The 19,459-nt window shown below is 36.9% G+C and overlaps 1 protein-coding gene across 1 annotated transcript; it reads left to right on the top strand.

The window, feature by feature from the left end:
- Window positions 1-13,214: 13,214 nt before the first annotated feature.
- KRT24 (keratin 24) lies at window positions 13,215-19,187 on the top strand. Its single transcript, XM_038385793.2, has 8 exons — window positions 13,215-13,782; window positions 14,306-14,388; window positions 14,836-14,992; window positions 15,224-15,385; window positions 15,483-15,608; window positions 16,863-17,080; window positions 18,136-18,188; window positions 18,897-19,187. The coding sequence occupies exons 1-8, from the start codon at window positions 13,258-13,260 to the stop codon at window positions 19,007-19,009; spliced, it is 1,437 nt and encodes a 478-aa protein (XP_038241721.1). The 5' UTR covers window positions 13,215-13,257; the 3' UTR covers window positions 19,010-19,187.
- Window positions 19,188-19,459: the final 272 nt, after the last annotated feature.

The following is a 19,459-nucleotide window of genomic DNA, read 5'->3' as shown; positions in this document are numbered from 1 at the left end:
TTTAGTCAAGTTCTTATCCCAAAATGGTAATGAGGAATTTCATCCTCCATCTGAGTTAAGAAAGAAATTAAGAAGTCCCTGTAGTATCTTAGATGCCACTGTCTGCAATCAATGTTTGATTGATGCACTATAGTTTCTCTGAAACATATCCTTTGCAAAAAAAATGAGTGAATTGAGCATTACTTTTTCATCTTATATTTAAGTTTTGACATTCACATTTTCTATTTCATGTTTAGAACCAACGAAAATCAGAGTGATTAAAACAATCATTGAAGAGTTAGATCAGCATGGTAGAGTCACATCATCTAAGGTCCAGTCAGTTGAAGAGAAGCCAATAAGATAAACATCAAGATATGGTCCTTTTACAGATACTAATACAAAGAGACCAGAATGAATGCAAATGAGTAAATGCATCATCCTGAGTGGCTATGGAAATTTCCTTAAAAAGGGAGAGTTTAGTGAAAGGTCTCTGCTTTTTCTTTTCACTTTTATCAGAAGTGTTCTGTTACGCAAAACAAAACAAAAAATATATCTATGTTCTGGTGTATGTCAATAAACTCTGTTAATTTTGCTAATTATATACATTGCCCCTGATTATTTTTATGTGAATTAAGTACTGTCTTATTCTAGTGTTGGGCAAAGCTCAAACAATTTGGTAACTGGGTTTGATTAACAATGTAACCCTCCTGTCTATGTCAAGGGCAGAATTTATACCCACAAAGTTAAGTTTAATGCACTGGAATTATGGAAGACGAAATGCTGCTACTTTATCTTCTGCTGCTATTATATCAGTGGCACTATCTGGAGGCCTAGCTTCTAACACTTTTGCTATTTTTATTAAAAGAGGAACTATATAGTATGCAGCCCCACCCTGTGGGCTGCACCCAGAAATATGTCAGACCACAAACTCCATGACAGATAGTGTGGGTGCTGATATTTCTATACCAGGTGCAAGTAACAGGAATCCTGCTGCAACTGTACTCATGCACTGGTTGTAATAGCACATTTCAATTTGCAATGACTTGCTCTTTTTAAAAAGAGGACACTTGATCATCTGTTCCATATTACTTTCTGAGAATATCTCCCAAACTGAACTTCCACTGTGATGCTTAAGTTTCATTTTCATAACCAACATACAATTTTTGCTGGGAATGGAATGCTGGGAAAATGTTTATTGTGCTTGTGGTGGAAAAAATTGAAAAACTGCACCAGGTATTGTAAATCTCTTTGAAAAACTGTTAAATAGACAAAAGTTGTGGTATTTGTTTTATGTACCAATTTTTTCTTACAATGCTAGTAATCCTTCCTGAGACAAGTTCAAAGTCAGGAAGCAGCCCCTTACACAAAATCACTGTATACATATTTTATTATTAATTTATTATTATTATTAAATGCATTGATAGCCGCAACACAAAATAAATAGATGATTTGTTGCAACAACCAGTGAAATCCTCTTTTACAATCAATATTTGCTAAAGAATTCCAGTGAGCTCAGATTATAAAATGAATTTATCAGGCAATATCTCAGCCTCTTATAAATCCCAAATTAGAAAGAAATTTTTGCTTTAGTGAGTTCCGCCCCCCCATTCCCACCCCCACCCCCTATACCAGAACTTTCACTGGCAGGCTTCTGTGGAGCAAATGCACAGTTCAGGTTTTAGTACCATATTTGTTTAAAGATAACTTCAGAAGAAATCTGTGCATTGGCTAAATTATGTCTGAGTCAAACAATGACAACAGATCTGATGTTCCTTTCTTTGCTAAAAATAAAAATGCAAAACTAATAATCCAGATAGCAGTGCTGTTCAGATATGTCATTCTAAGTTTTGTTCTGTTTCCTGTTGAAATTATAAGGTGTGAAAGATAGAGAGAATGTAGCAGAGCTAAAGTTAAAAGGGGAAAAAGATTGCTCATCAAAATAAAAGATTAAAAGAATAGTGAAATAAGTTTCTCTACTCTACCTACTGCCATAACAATCCTTGGCATGACAAATATCCTAAGAACATATTTCTATGAAGTGTACTTAATAAAGTTAGCAAAAACATTAGAAAAAAATTGCCCAATTGTAGATAGACATTAACTTGTCAAACTACATTTTGCTACAAGGAGACAAAATTCAGGAATGAAAACCTCTGTTAATTACACATATACAGGCTAAAAATCTACCTGGCTGATATACCCTCTGATATACTGGGGCAGGTCCCACTTCTGTTTTAATGCCATATCTATCTCTATTCTCATGTCTTTCCTCAATCAGTACAAGTGGTAGTGGTGGACCTCTCAGAATATCTAGTGGCCTAGACTTTAGTGGTGGTTCCAGCTTTGGAAGGAGTTGTGCCTCAAGCTGCCGCTACCCATGCTACTGCAGCAATATTGCTATTTATACGCATGCTAGGTCAATGAGATCGACTGCGAATAAGCATACATGAGTAGGGAAATCACACCCCAGCTTGTAGTATAGACCCAGGCTCAGAGAAAGTGTCAATGGGATTACTCATGTAAGTAAGCAGGTACTTAAATACCTCACTGAATCGTGCGTGGCCTAGGTCAAATGATCCAAAGTCAGTCTCACTTTGTTGATACAGTCGGGGCTATGTTAAACTTATTCCAGGTGGTGATCATTTTTTCATATCTTATAGTGTTACCTCACTGTGTTATTAAAGTCCTCCTGAAGTTACTAAAGTCAAAGGGTTACTAGTGGTGATATCAATGTTGAAATGGATGCAGCTCCAAAAGTTTCTGACTAAACGACATGACAGCACGGTATGAAGCTCTTGCACAAAAGAATCACAGAGACAGAATAGTTCAACTCTCAGGTAAAAATGGCATTATTTGGAAGGTATAGCAAGTGTATGAAACACTGATTTTGTTTAATTAACTAACATTTTATTTTTATTTGATTGTGGTATTACAGTATGGAGCCTGCAACAAGTGATTTCTGCCAATGTTGATCAACAAAGCTCAAGAAAGGGTGAAATAACCAGTCTAAAAGGTACTATTCATGCACTGGAATTAGAGCTCTAGTCCCAGCTTGCCAAGGTATGTAACAGTTGTCACACCAGTTTTCATAATTCAAAATACAATACACCTTTGCTTCATATATAATTATTCTGATAGGGATTTATATTCCACCATGAAAATATGTTCCCTTATGACTTTTTGAAGAAAAGCCAACTAAATAAACAGCATCAAGATTGCACAGATGATCATTTTACAGGTGTCAAAATCAAGAGTCAAGAAAGGAGGAAATCTCCCAAACAAGTGCACCATCCTGAGTGGCCTGAGGAAATAATTTCTATTTTTAAAATCAGAATTACACCAAGAGTTTCTCATTTTTTCTACTTAATTGGAAAATATTCTTTAATGGAAACTAAAAAGTATATTCTGATATTCTAATTTCATTTGCTAGTCTATTTCAATAAGATTTTTTACTATTACAAGTTATATATTTGGTCACAACTATAGTTACATTAAACTGTGTAACTCTGTACCTCACTTGTTAATACCATCAGAGAGAGAAACTCAAAATATTTAGAATTTAGTCTCAGTTCTGATAAGCATATAGATTATGAATGTTTATCCACATTTTATGAGGCTACTTCTAGAATGACATCCCTCTATCCTGTTCACCACACATAAACAAGATAACAGCAGCTTGCAGCAGCATCCAATGCTAGAACTAACTCCATCAACTCCACTACCCTTCACCATCACCTTCGATTAGCTTCAAGGGTACAGACCCAAATCCCACCTTGACCTTCTTCAGACAGGAATTCTTCAAGAGGGAAGTTTACTCTGAATAGCACCTCTTAATAATGGAAGCCACCACTCGTGGTCTTCCTCTTCCACTCCCAACATCTCTTTCACATGAGAGAAACCTGAAGCCATAATCTCATTCCCACTCTTACCAGTATCTCTCTTTTGATGGGGAAAATGTAGCCACTTTTCATCCCCTTTCCCCCAAATGCACATGTATTTAAATGTAAATATTACCCAATATAAAAGAATGAGAAATACCATATATACACACAAAAGCAGAATTATGGTTGCTGTAAAAATCAAAAACACATTAATTTAAAGTTTAGTTTATTTGCTGTTGTTCTATTGAATAACTTTGCAGTGTATCTACATTTACATTTTTTCCTAAACTGGATACTATCATCAAAACCATCACTATGACAACAGAAGAAATATTAGTATAAACTTGTATAGTATGGAGCAATTACAACACCAGCAGCCACAGTCAACAGTCAGTTACCGTACTCTTAGAAAGCAGCAACAAAAGGCATCAGTGACAACCATTTGACCAGAGCAGCTAGCAACTAACATGCCACTATTTTTAGCCCATATAGTGCAAAACAATTTACTCAAAATATCCAGAGTACAAAACTAAGTAAAAGGCAACACTGGTAATTTAATATAAGTTTTCAAAGTTACTAGCATTCAAAGAGATATAAAAACCAGCAAAGATATAAATGTTTACACTTACCTTTTGCTGTCAGAAATTCTATGTCGCCAGGAAGATGTTCTCTACACAGGAATGGCAAAAAGAAACAAAAAAGAAAGTTAATGCTAACTAAAGAAAACAAAGAAAATACACTACCTGCACACTTTCTGCAGTACATAAGGTTCGCCTCTTAAATTAGATGTTGCCCTTTACACTACAAAACGATTGCTGCACATGAACCATGATGTCCAAAAACACCCTCCTTACTTCCTAGAAGAGCCAACAACTCACAGATTACTTAGGCTATGCAGCTAAAAAAAAAAATCAAAGAAAACTGCTGCTCCAAGAAACGACCCTTGGGCACTGAAGAAGATGGCAAACCAATCAACATATATAGAAATATTTTCCAAAGCCAAGGTCTATAAGGGTGAAAGACAACTACAACTGGCTGCACTTCCAATGGGGAGCTCTCTAGTTAACCATGGTCAGAAAAGAATTGGGATGCAATATTTTGATTGATCTGAAAGATGCTCCAGCCTATCCTGTGCTGAGGATCTACGAATCAAGAGTAGGAATCCAGTTAAACGATATCTTTAGAGAAAGAAACACTGTGTAGTTGTGACATCTTTTTCATTTAGCCAATGCCTGTTTTAGGAAGAAATTGTCATGCCAGGATTTCAACAATTTTTGCCATTTCACTACAAGATTGTGCACTACATCATCATTTACTTCAGAGCACTGCCCCACCCACAGATCAAGGAGGGAAAGGGGATGAGAGAGGGTGTAAATTACTTTTCATGAAGCAGCTTACTCCCTGCTGTGCACCTAGCCGGCTACTCTGGCTGGGAGTGGGAGGGACCAGAGCTAAGGCTCCTCCCACTTTCCATCCTTCTTTGTCCCTTCGCCACACATTTCCCCAAACTAGGGAATATGGGGCCACTAGCCCCTGTTATCTTCACCACAGCCAACATCATAATCAAAGCGGGGCCAAAGGAGGGAATAAATACAGGCCTTACTCCCCCTTACTTCCTTGTGTGGCCAAGTAAGGGTTGTGACATTTAAGCCACCAAGAGACTGAGCCCTGCCACTTCCAAGTTCACTTAGTAAAAACTGAGTTCCACTCTTCACTATTCACAATACAACAATCAAATGTCCCTTTTCCTGCACACCTGCCCATCTAAAGATAAGAATGGGCCTTTCTGATACCATTAATCTGAAGTGTCAATGTTCTTTGATGACACTGTTGAAAAGAAATACTGCTAGTGCGGTAGTTTAACACACAGTAAGACACAGCTATCTGAGTAATTCATTATTCAAATACTTGAGACCAAAGTGAAGGAGTACTTGTGGCACTTTAGAGACTAACAAATTTATTAGAGCATAAGCTTTCGTGAGCTACAGCTCACTTCATCGGATGCATTGAAGTGAGCTGTAGCTCACAAAAGCTTATGCTCTAATAAATTTGTTAGTCTCTAAGGTGCCACAAGTCCTCCTTTTCTTTTTGCGAATACAGACTAACACGGCTGCTACTCTGAAACTTGAGACCAAAGTGTTAGTCTACATTATTTTCAGTCACTTGAAACTAGGAGTTATCATTTTATCATGTTATGATATAGCTATCAGATTATCATATGTTCAACATATTCATAAATGATCTGGAAAAGGGAGTAAACAGTGAGATGGCAACATTTTCTGACGATACAAAATTACTCAAAATAATTAAACCCAAAGCAGACTGCAATAAATTACAAAAGGGATCTCACAAAACTGGGTGACTGGGCAACAAAATGGCCCCCGATGAAATCCAGTGTTGATAAGTGTAAAATAATGTACATTGGAGAACATAATCCCAACTATACATATAAAAACGATGGGGTGTAAAGTACCTGTTACCACTCAAGAAAAAGATCTTGGAGTCATCGTGGATAATTCTGTGAAAACATCCTCTCAATGTGCAGCAACAGTTAAAAAAGCATTAGGAAAGGGAAAGATTATATGACAGAAAATAATGTAATGTCAGTATAAAAATCTATGCTACACCCATACCTTGAACACTGCTTGTAGTTCTGATCACCCCATCTCAAAAAAGATTCATTAGAATTAGAAAAAGTACAGAGAAGGGCAACAAAAATGATTAGGAGTATGGAATGACTTCTATATGAGAAGAAGTTAAAAGACTGGGACTGGTTTCAGAGTAGCAGCAGTGTCAGTCTGTGTTCGCAAAAAGAAAAGGAGTACTTGTGGCACCTTAGAGACTAACAAATTTATTTGAGCATAAGCTTTCGTGAGCTACAGCTCACTTCATCGGATGCATTTGGTGGAAAAAGCAGAGGAGAGATTTATATACACACACACACACACAGAGAACATGGAACAATGGGTTTGTCATACACACTGTAAGGAGAGTGATCACTTAAGGTAAGCCATCACCAGCAGCGGGGGGGAAAAGAGGAAAACCTTTCATGGTGACAAGCAAGGTAGGCTATTTCCAGCAGTTAACAAGAACATCTGAGGAACAGTGGGGGGTGGGGTGGGGGGAAGAAATAACATGGGGAAATAGTTTTCCTTTGTGTAATGACTCATCCATTCCCAGTCTCTATTCAAGCCTAAAGTTAATTGTATCCAGTTTGCAAATTAATTCCAATTCAGCAGTTTCTCGTTGGAGTCTGTTTTTGAAGCTTTTTTGTTGAAGTATAGCCACTCTTAGGTCTGTGATCGAGTGACCAGAGAGATTGAAGTGTTCTCCAACTGGTTTTTGAACGTTATAATTCTTGACGTCTGATTTGTGTCCATTCATTCTTTTACGTAGAGACTGTCCAGTTTGACCAATGTACATGGCAGAGGGGCATTGCTGGCACATGATGGCATATATCACATTGGTAGATGCGCAGGTGAACGAGCCTCTGATAGTGTGGCTGATGTGATTAGGCCCTATGATGGTGTCCCCTGAATAGATATGTGGACAGAGTTGGCAACGGGCTTCGTTGCAAGGATAGGTTCCTGGGTTAGTGGTTCTGTTGTGTGGTGTGTGGTTGCTGGTAAGTATTTGCTTCAGATTGGGGGGCTGTCTCCCAAGATCTGTGAGAGTGATGGGTCATCCTTCAGGATAGGTTGTAGATCTTTGATGATGCGCTGGAGAGATTTTAGTTGGGGGCTGAAGGTGATGGCTAGTGGCGTTCTGTTGTTTTCTTTGTTGGGCCTGTCCTGTAGTAGGTGACTTCTGGGTACTCTTCTGGCTCTGTCAATCTGTTTCTTCACTTCAGCAGGTGGGTATTGTAGTTGTAGGAATGCATGATAGAGATCTTGTAGGTGTTTGTCTTTGTCTGGGGGTTGGAGCAAATGCGGTTATATCGTAGAGCTTGGCTGTAGACAATGGATCGAGTGGTATGATCTGGATGAAAGCTAGAGGCATGTAGGTAGGAATAGCGGTCAGTAGGTTTCCGATATAGGGTGGTGTTTATGTGACCATCGCTTATTAGCACCGTAGTGTCCAGGAAGTGGATCTCTTGTGTGGACTGGTCCAGGCTGAGGTTGATGGTGGGATGGAAATTGTTGAAATCATGGTGGAATACCTCAAGGGCTTCTTTTCCAGGGGTCCAGATGATGAAGATGTCATCAATGTAGCGCAAGTAGAGTAGGGGCATTAGGAGACGAGAGCTGAGGAAGCGTTGTTCTAAGTCAGCCATAAAAAATGTTGGCATACTGTGGGGCCATGCGGGTACCCATCGCAGTGCCGCTGATTTGAAGGTATACATTGTCCCCAAATGTGAAATAGTTATGGGTGAGGACAAAGTCACAAAGTTCAGCCACCAGGTTAGCCGTGACATTATCAGGGATACTGTTCCTGACGGCTTGTAGTCCACCTTTGTGTGGAATGTTGGTGTAGAGGGCTTCAACATCCATAGTGGCTAGGATGGTGTTTTTAGGAAGATCACCAATGGACTGTAGTTTCCTCAGGAAGTCAGTGGTGTCTCGAAGATAGCTGGGAGTGGTGGTAACGTAGGGCTTGAGGAGGGAGTCTACATAGCCAGACAATCCTGCTGTCAGGGTGCCAATGCCTCTACACCAACATTGCTCCAAAGGTCAGGTGTGAGTTGACAAAGCTATGTTGTTTAAAGCTCAATACAAAAGTGACAAAAGGTTATACAGTATTTTGTTCAGTTTAAAGAGACATTTTATATTTTAATTATTTTTCTAAGTATCTAAAAACATTAAAATATAAGTTTAAAAAAATAAGTATACATGTTCATTTGAAAAAGACCATTAACACAAGAGAAAGTGGTGAAAAGCACTCCCCAGTAGAGAGAATGGCAGACAGACAAAGCATTATCTTTTCACCTTCTTGCCCTGATTTATTAAACACAACACTGCTCAACACAAAGTCACCTACATGTTATACACAAGTTTCTGAACTTCAGTCAACTGCACAATGACACTGAGATCCAAAGGAAGGATTTGCACAGGCATCTAAGAATGAGCTATACTAGTAGCCTCACTACCTCAACCAATTAAAATACATGACATGCAAAAGGAACCTCAATTTATTAAACAACAGAACATTTAAACCACCATGTAAATTATCCACTCCCTCAGTCATTAAAAAGATCATCCTCAAATCAACTCAGTATACCTAGCATTCACTGGATTTTAAGCTAAAAGGTTGGTACAAAATCCAAAATAATTCATGCATACACACTACATGTTGGCCTAATTCAGCAATTAAGCACATGCTTCAATTTAAGCATGCAAATCCATCTCTGTTCTTCAAGGCACTTAAGCACAGTCTTAACTGTTAGCAGATTGAAGAATGTGCTGAAATGCTTCAGAAAACAAGGATGTTTTAAAGGTAAGTGCCTGAGTAACTGATTTCTGAATTGGGGCAAATTCTGCAGAGATTACTTTAATTGACTCTACATTTTTATCTACTGAGTAGTCCTGATAAAATTCCCAACTCCAAATCTCTCTGTAGTAGGAAAAGGGCCTGAAACATAAGACCTTGTATCAGAGGCCTGAGCTAAAGTAGTGGTCAAAACTTTGCTGATATAAAGCAAAGTTAAGTTGTAAGCAAGAAGCAGGCCCTGCTCACAGAATCTGGCAAGAACAGGGCTGGTATTGCAGAAACACACATTCCTAAGCAGTGCTAGGCACAAGAATATATACACAAACACATTCCAGAAAGGTGGCATCAGAACACCTCGATACCAACTGTGACAAAGTTCCTGCGCTACCTTGGTGGGTCTTGCGCTTATTGGCAGATTTGCTCACCTTGGAGCTTCATGGCAGCCCTCAGCTTGGCCGTTTTTCTGAATTCAGAAAATGTTGGGGGGAACCCAGGCCTGCCCTCTACTCCGAGTTCCAGCCCAGGGCCCTGTGGAATGCAGCTGTCTAGAGAGCCTCCTGGAACAGCTGTGCGATAGCTACAAATCCCTGGGCTATTTCCCCATGGCCTCCTCCCAATACCTTCTTTATCTTCACCATAGGACCTTCCTCCTGGTGTCTAAGAATGCTTGTACACCTCAGTCCTCCAACAGTCTGTGTTCTCACTCTCAGCTCCTAGTGCCTCTTGCTCCCAGCTCCTCACATGCACACCACAAACTGAAGTGAGCTCCTTTTTAAAACCCAGGTGCCCTGATTAGCCTGCCTTAATTTATTCTAGCAGCTTCTTGATTAGCTGCAGGTGTTCTAATCAGCCTGTCTTAATTGTCTCCAGAAGGTTCCTGATTGTTCTGGAACCTTCCCTGTTACCTTACCCAGGGAAAAGGGACCTACTTAGCCTGGGACTAATATATCTGCCTTCTATTACTTTCCTATAGGCATCTGGCCCAACCCTGTCACACAACACTTTCCCCAAAAGATAACAGGAACATGCTGACCCATTTTAAAAATAAGGTCAGGATGACAGCATGATGGTTAATCAAACCAACAGGTACAAGGTAATGGGTTGTGGTTAGCTACGTCAGAGGGGGCAGTAACTCACATCAGAGTGTGGCACCTAACTATATCAGAGGGGTAGTACATAACTTGTTTGTACTGGGGTACAAAGATGTACCTCAGAGGGAATGTCTTTGTTTGGCCTTGTGGGGAATGGAAAGTCCCACCATTCACTGAGCTGATCCTTTGTAACGGGCATACATGTGTTAGTGGTCCTGTAGAGTCTGCAGGATACTAAGTCCGTGCTCATTGACAATAAACCTGGCCAGGTGCCTTCACTAAAAACTGAGTCTGGATTTATTGGGCAGTTTAATTGAGGCCTGTTATCTCCGCTATCTATGCAGAGCGGGGACAGCAGGCTAAATGAACACATATGCAGCCAATATCTGACCATACTCTTCACCTCTCCTAAGAAAAAATTAAGCATCGGGAATTCCAGGATATGCCTACATTTTATTCATTTAAATTTTAAGAGGTCAAATTTAATAATAATGGATTAATATTTTAATGTGTTCAAATATCATGCAATACATGAACTTGCTTCTGCAGGAAGGCACTCTGAAAATAAAATTATAGATGATAATAATGGTGATAATTTTATTAGTAAAGGCAAATTTGAAGAACTTATGTAAGACCCTTAGTCAGCCCCCAAATTTACTGAAAGTCTTGAAGTAGCTCATACTTAGAAATATTAAGAAGATCCCACCTGAACAACAGTTAAGAAGGGAAACTGCATGCAAATCAAACAAACAAACTTTGGGACTAATGGCACTTTTATTTATTATTAGGGCTGTCAATTAATCGCAGTTAACTCAAAAAAATTAATCGCGATTACTCGCAGTTTTAATCACACCGTTAAACAACAGAATACCAATTGAAATTTATTAAATATTTTCGATGTTTTTCTACATTTTCATATATATTGTATTCTGTATTGTAATTGAAATCAAAGTGTATATTATTCTTGATTACCAATATTTGCATTGTAAAAGATAAACAAAATAAATAGTATTTTTCAGTTCACCTCATACAAGTACTGTAATGCAATCTCTGTGTGCTGAAAGTGCAATTTACAAATGCAGATTTTTTTTTTTGGTTACATAACTGCACTCAAAAACAAAACAATGTAAAACTTCAGAGCCTACAAGTCCACCCAGTCCTACTTCTTGTTCAGCCAATAGCTGAAACAAACAAGTTTGTTTACATTTTCAGGAGACATTGCTGCCCTCTTCTTATTTACAATGTCACCAGAAAGTGAGAACAGGCATTTGCATGGCACTTTTGCAGCCAGCATTGCAAGGTATTTCCGGGACAGATATGCTAAAAATTCATATGCCCCTTCATGCTTCGGCCACCATTCCAGAGGACATGCTTTCATGCTGATTACACTCATTAAAAAAATAATGCGTTAATTAAATTTGTGACTGAACTCCTTATGGGGAATTGTATATCCACTGCTCTGTTTTACCCGCATTCTGCCATATATTTCATATTATAGAAGTCTTGGATGATGACCCAGCATGTGTTGTTCGTTTTAAGAACACTTTCACGGCAGATTTGACGAAATGCAAAGAAGTTACCAATGTGAGATTCTGAAATATAGCTACAGCATTCAATCCAAGGTTTAAGAATCTGAAGTGCCTTCTAAAATCTGAGAGGGACGAGGTGTGGATGTGGAGCATGCTTTCGAAAGTCTTAAAAGACCAACACTCCGATGAGGAAACTACAGAACCCAAACCACCAAAAAAGAAAATCAACCTTCTGCTGGTGGCATCTGACTCAGAAAATGAAAATGAACACGCATCAGTCTGCACACTGCTTTGGATTGTTATCAAGCAGAACCCATCATCAGCATGGACACATGTCCTCTGGAATGGTGCTTGAAGCATCAAGGGACATATGAATCTTTAGTGCATCTGGCACGTAAATATCTTGCGATGCCGGCTACAACAGTGCCATGAGAATACCTGTTCTCATTTTCAGGTGACATTATAAACAAGAAGCAGGCAGCATTATCTCCTGCAAATGTAACCAAACTTGTTTGTCTGAGCGATTGGCTGAACAAGAAGTATGACTGAGTGGACTTGCAGGCTCTAAAGCTTTACATTGTTTTATTTTTTAATGCAGTTATTTTTTGTACATAATTCTACATTAGTAAGTTCAACTTTCAGGATAAAGAGATTGCACTACAGTACTTGTATTAGGTGAACTGAAAAATACTATTTCTTTTGTATTTTTTACAGTACTTGTAATCAAAAATAAACATAAAGTGAGCACTGTACACTTTGTATTCTGTGTTGTAATTGAAACCAATATATTTGAAAATGTAGAAAACATCCAAAAATATTTAAATAAATGGTATTCTATTATTAACAGTGCAATTAATCACGATTAATTTTTGTAATCACTTGACAGCCCTATTAATTATCAAAGAGAGAAATGATAAGTTTGGTGGTAAGAATGATAAAAATATATCACTTGAAATTTTGCTCTCTCTTCGTCGGAAATTATGAGAGTTATGCCTGAGGTCTGGAAGAAGCAAAGGAATTACTCATCTATGATTAAAATGTAATAATGATTCTTTAGCTTTGTTCCACCCTTCTCTATTCCTGATATAACAAACATCTTCAGGGCACTAACCTCTTTACATGAACGGTCACCATTGATTTAAATGCTAATGAGGAGAAATCATCCAATCATGGCTAACACTATGCTGAGTTGGCAAAAAAAAAAATTTGCCATAGGTAGGAGGAATCCAGAAAGAAACACCCTAATAATTCTGTATAAAAAGGTAAAGTAACTGCCTAGCCAAGACATTCTCTCATTCTATTTTGATGCCTTTGTTACACTTTAACAACTCAGACCACCACTAAAAAACTATGTCTCTTTGTATTGCTAGTGGATCCAGGCAGGTTTCTTCATTTGGTGGAGGTGGTGGATCAGTCAGAGTACCCAGCATAGGAGGAAGATTTGGTAGTGGGAGTGTATGTGGTTTGGCTGGGGGATCCGGTGTCGGATTAGGGAGTGGATTAGGAGGGGGAGCAGGTGGTGGCTTTGGTGGAGGCTATAGTGGTGGGTTTGGTAATGTATCAGTTGGAGGAGGCTATGGAAATGCTTACCGCAGTAGCTCATTTGGGGGCTTGGGTAGTGGCTATGGTGAAGGCTTTAGTGGGGGCTTTGGTGGAACTGATGGCAGCCTTCTGTCTGGTGGCGAAAAGGAAACCATGCAGAACCTTAATGATCGCCTAGCTAACTACCTGGATATGGTGCGTGCTCTGGAGCAGGCAAATGCTGATCTTGAACATAAAATCCGGCTGTGGTATGAGAAACATGATCCTGCTGCTGCTGGGTTACGCTGTGATTACAGCAAATATTACCAGATAATTGAAGATCTTAAGAATCAGGTAATAAATAATTTTTCAGCACTTTACAATGGTATGCACCTTGTAACCATATCTTGTGTTAAACTATAACTCACAAGCAGTGCATGAGTTATTACCAAATGAGAAATTCTGCTCATCGTAATTTCAGACATTTATCATTTTCTGTTGACATTAAGAATACTTAAAGCAGTTGACTTTAAGGTGTAATATTTCTACCAACTGATTTTTCACACACATTCTTGTTAATTTAATATGACTATAAAAGTATCTATTTTACTATAAAGAATGTTCAGTTTTTTTACTGTTTATGCATGAAAATTAATTTGTTAATGTGGAAATACTTAATTTTTTAAAAAGGGAAAGAAATCATATCTCCTTCTATGTTTAAACTGCATATAAACAAATTATTTTTTAAATCTGCATTTTTCATGTTAGCCTCTAAATTTGCCCAAAATTAAATGCCTCAAAATTAAATGCAAAGGATATTTTCATAGTATTAATACAAATATTGCCTCTTTCCTTATCTATCTTTCTATTTATCCAGATCATCTCTGCAACTATTGACAATGCCAAGATAGTCTTGCAGATTGACAATGGCAAGCTTGCTGCTGATGACTTCAGACTTAAGTGAGTTCAGTGAAAACCACAGTTAGTAATGATGGGGTAGTAACAACTTGGGCCATCTCATGCCATTTGTTTTTAAGCAGAACTCACCATTGTTTGCTGCTTACAAACTGATCATCTCATATGGTCCTTAGACACTTTTCTCTACACTTTTTAGTATTAAAAGAAATCTGAAGTATTATTCCAAAAATGATAACAATATTAAAATCAATTTTATAACTATTATATGCAATAGAGCTATATTTTTAATTTTAAAAAAACAATTAAAACTTTTGCCAAATCATAAAAAAACAGAAAATAAAATAAACAGATAACAAAAATGCATTATTCTCACATCTTCTCTAATGAAATTCTGCTTTATTAATATCAAATATTTTTCTTGCAAGAAAAATAGATTTTTCTTTCTTTCTGATCTGATTATATTCTCAAAATTCTCCTAACACTTTAAAGGTATGAAAATGAGCTTTTCCTTCACCAAAGTATTGAAGCCGACATTAATAGTCTGCGTAGAGTCCTAGATGACCTGCTTATGACAAGATCCAACCTGGAAGCACAGGTTGAAAGCCTGACTGAGGAGCTAGTGTATCTTAAGAAGAACCATGAGGAAGTAAGATCTTTGCCTTCCTTTTGCAAATATAGGTCCCAGTCCAACTCCCGCTGAAGTCAATGAGAGTCTTTCCATTTAAAAGTGGTTTAAAAGTGAAATGTTTTATGGTCAATTTACTATTTCAAAACATTCAGATTTTGACACTTACTGATTTCAGTTATTTAATTTTTCCCTGCTTCTGCAGTTGCAATATATTTAAAATTAAAATCTCCTTGTCTTCCATTTAACCAGGAAGTGAAAAGCTTCCAGCATGGCTGTACAGGTGAAGTGAATGTAGAAATTAATGCTGCTCCAAGAGTTGATCTAACAAAGATTCTGAATGACATGAGAGCTCAATATGAATCCCTTGCTGAGCAAAATCATAGGGAGGCCGAAGAACACTTTAATAAAATGGTAACAATATGATTGATATGTTTTCTGAAAGCATATTCAAATCCAAAGATTTGTTTCATCACACCGTATTCATTATATTGTATTATGACTTTTCCAGAGTCAACAGCTGCAGCAACAAATCTATGATGATGCTGGTGCAGCAGACTCAGCCAGGCATGAAATAACTGAGATCAAACGTACTCTCCAAACCCTGGACATTGAGCTACAAGCCCTTCTGGCCAAGGTTTGTAATAGCTGCCACTTAAGGTAACTTTTATAATTCAAAATTCTTATTAAAAACATTTACAGTGTGCATAATAGCTTTATCCACTACTTTGGCATTATGTAAGGGCATATTTGCATTTAATATATAATTGTTTCTAATATAGACACATGTTGACAGCTCACCTACATTTATTCTAAGCACAGAGAAACAACTGTAATTCTAAACTAAATACTAAAGTCTATAGAGAAGGAAGAGTGGTGAGTTTGACTAGTTAGAAAGAATAATCAAAATAAACAGATTTGTTTTAAACAGTCTCAAAAACACTTTATAAAGTTTTGTAATAGACATGGCCTCAAAAGAGGCATTACTGGTCAATATTCCACCTTCATTACACACATGCAAGTTTATCCACTTTCAATGAAACTTTTTTTGGCAAGAATCCAGTATGGAATATGGTCCCCCACCTTTTAAGTAAGTGTAAAATGACTGAATATGTGTATGGGGAATGCTGAATATTGAATAATCCCTTGGTGGCCTAATCGGTATTTTAATATTTACATATGATAAACCATTAATGTAAATAAAAAACAACAGGATATTAAAATTAATGCCATCCAGCTTTTTGGCATAAAGTTGTTTTATCATATTCTCTCACTGACTATATTTTTCATTCATTCTGATCTGTGAAAAGACGACTTCAAAAGGCTCTTATGGATTTCTTCAGAAGAACAGTCAATAGCCAAACTACTTATCTTCAACATTTCGCCAATAAGAATAAATTTGAATTTCTTTCAAAACACCCGTATAGCAGATAATCATGCACCAAACAGATTAAATTCTTATATTCCCACTTTGACCTTTCACTTATTTTCGTAAACTTAACATACAAGTAAAATTGTTTTACATGCATATCCAATTAATTTAATACATTTTACTTTGCATTGTTTGAGAAAAGTGTTACAGAAGAAGCAGTGTATATTGCAATAAAACATAAAACTAGTAATATAACACTAGAAAACTACAGTGAGAAAGAGAAAGAGAAGAGAAAGGAAAAATTATTCCAGAGAAATAATTTTCATCACAAAAACTAGTGGTATTGAAAACTGATAGAGAAAAAAATGTAATTTTAGTTCTAATTAAGTGGTATGATTAGGGAAATGATTTTTTCTACTTCTCTGGTATAAATTATTTTCACTGTTAAAGAAAATTTTCCTTGTGTGTAATCAAGTATTTCAGCTTCATCAGTAACATGCCATTGTTATGTGCTGATAGAAATGCTCCCTTGAAGGCACCTTGGCGGAAACTGAAGGAAACTACAGTGCTCAGCTTTCACAAATTCAGCTTCAGATTAGCAATCTGGAGGAACAATTAAAGCAGATCAGATCTGAAATGGAGTACCAGACTGCAGAATATGAACAGCTCCTGGGCATCAAGACACATCTAGAGATGGAGATTGAGACCTATAGGCGACTGCTAGATGGAGAAGGAGGGTAAGCAAACAGCCTGAAGAAAAAACTATTTCAGTGAGATTAATTTATTTTGAAAAACAGAACTCTAGAAATAAGAAATAAACATCAATATATCTTATTCCATGTTCTGTGCATATAGGGATAAATCCTGTAAGGTGCAGATCATTTCAGTTAAGTGCTTAACTACATTAAATTCCACTGACTTCAGTGGAAACTGAGGGCCTTCATAACCTTGCATGGGTGCTGAACACCTTGCAGGATTGAGCCTGCATTTCAAATATGACCTATAGAAAGCTTCCTCTTTTTCAAGAGGAGGATTTTTTCTTCTCTGTCACACTATAAATCTGATTCTGCAATGTGATGAGTAAGGGTGCTCTCAAATCCACTGACTTCAATGTGATTTGAAGTCATTGAGAGATTAAAAGTTTTGGACTCTGTATGTATTTTGTCTACAGAATATTTACTAAGAAGGATATTTCTTAGTAGCACATTTCATTAAATGTTCTTCAGAAATAAAAATATTTGTAAGGCTCTGTTGTGGGATCCAAGGACCTAATTCAACACACTTTGAAGTCAGTCAGAGCCTTGCAATGCCCACTGAAATAGACTTAAGTGAACTGAAAACAAATTGCTGTATCAGTTCTCTGTTCTGTCTCAGCATCTGCAAATATTATAGAACTGTACATTATGTGCAGCTGCAAATACCTGAAAATGACTCCAGTAAATAGAATATCCACCACAGAAAATTTTCATTTTATCAATCAAGATAAAAGAGTAGTTTGATCTTACATCCATACTTGGTAAACTATTTTATTTAATCTTTATCCTGTAAAGCATTTTGGTGGAATCAATTATTCACCTTTTTGTTTGGCAACAAAAAAATGAAATCAGATATATATGGTACATAGCAGTTTCAATCACTTACAAAACTGATTGCCTGCCATGCTGTTTCTAGAAAGATAGCAATAAACTTACTTTTAAAACCAGTATTCTCATCAACTCTCAAAATAATTATATTTTCTTAGAATTCCAACAGTACTGTAAGATAACTAATGACTATTAATTATTTTTAACAGCAGCTTTAGATCTGGAGGTTATGAATATCAAGAATCTAGAGTTCAAATCAAAGGTAATTAAAATAAGTTACTGTTTTTATTTTCTAGTGTGTCTTTGAACTACAAGGATGTAGGAGTGTACTTTTTAAAATCAAACAGCATTACCTCTGCCAGAAAAGAACTCTTCAGATCTTGGTAACTTATATTTGTATAAGTAATTACTTACTGAAGACTTGATCCAATCCCCATTGAAGTCAATGGAAAGTTTCCCATTGTCCTCACTGGGCACTGAATCAGGCCACAATTCTTTATACTATTTAAGGTTTTAATTCTACAAAGTGCTGAGTGCTTCCTATGAAGTGCTAGGAACCTTCAGCTCCCATTGAGGTCATCAGGAGACAAGTAACAACCCAGAGGATTGAGCCTGAAATGGTGAAATAAAATTAGTAATTCGTTATAAAGAAAAAAGCCTCAAAGATTTTAATGTACACCACTATCTGTCAAAGTTAAGATTTCAACCTCTTTTTCATGTTTGAAGGTAACTTTCTGCTGCACTATGTATTTCAGCAAAGTGACAAATAAAGACCTTATATAGATATATATATAAATATATATAGATATAGATATATAATTTTTATATAATAATTTTTGCCATGAAAGTTTACACTGTCATAAGACATACACTGTCCTATGTTTATTTAACTGGACCACAACTTTTTATGTTATTTGAGTCTTTATTTTAATATCTTGAATGGATAATACTATTAATATTTTATTTTTAGAACCATCTAAAACTAGAGTGGTTAAGACAATTGTTGAAGAGCTGGTGGATGGCAAAATAGTCTCATCAAAAGTCCAGTCAATAGAAGAAAGGCCAGCTAAAAAAGCAACATGAAAATGGAAGAGAGGATCCTCTTATATGTGCCTACAGACAGAACCAAAAACAAGGAAGTGTTCTGGACAAATGTAGAATTTTAAGTGGCTTAAGAGTTTCCCATCTTAAAAATAAGGGTTCTATCATCTACTTTCTCTTCTCACTTCACTGAGATGTAGTCTTTTATGGGTGCTAAAAAGTCCATTCTATTTACTGCTGTTTTTCAATAAATTTTTTAACTGTTGCAAGTAATTTTTGCATTAGCCCTGATTATTTTTAACTTTGAAAATCCTCCCTTGTTCAACACAGAAGACTTCCTAAATAAACTGTGGTTTTTCAGCCCTATGATTTATGTGTGATTACAAAAGCTGTTAGCAATTAATTACTAATTATTATTATACAGAATATAACACAGACATTCATATAGGTAGACTGAATCATGACTTTTTACAATGAGAAACAATACCAGAG

This window comes from Dermochelys coriacea, chromosome 27 (genome assembly GCF_009764565.3).
Source record: "Dermochelys coriacea isolate rDerCor1 chromosome 27, rDerCor1.pri.v4, whole genome shotgun sequence".
NCBI lineage: Eukaryota > Metazoa > Chordata > Testudines > Dermochelyidae > Dermochelys > Dermochelys coriacea.
The sequence above is the reverse complement of the archived record's forward strand: the minus strand, read 5'-3'. Positions and strand labels throughout refer to the sequence as shown.

Excerpts from the sequence above, each read along its gene's own strand:
- KRT24 (XM_038385793.2), top strand. The coding sequence starts at position 13,258 with ATGTCTCTTTGTATTGCTAGTGGATCCAGGCAGGTTTCTTCATTTGGT. Across the intron at positions 15,386-15,482 it reads AAGAACACTTTAATAAAATG|AGTCAACAGCTGCAGCAACA; the intron begins GTAACAATATGA and ends TGACTTTTCCAG. Across the intron at positions 18,189-18,896 it reads ATCTAGAGTTCAAATCAAAG|AACCATCTAAAACTAGAGTG; the intron begins GTAATTAAAATA and ends TTTTATTTTTAG.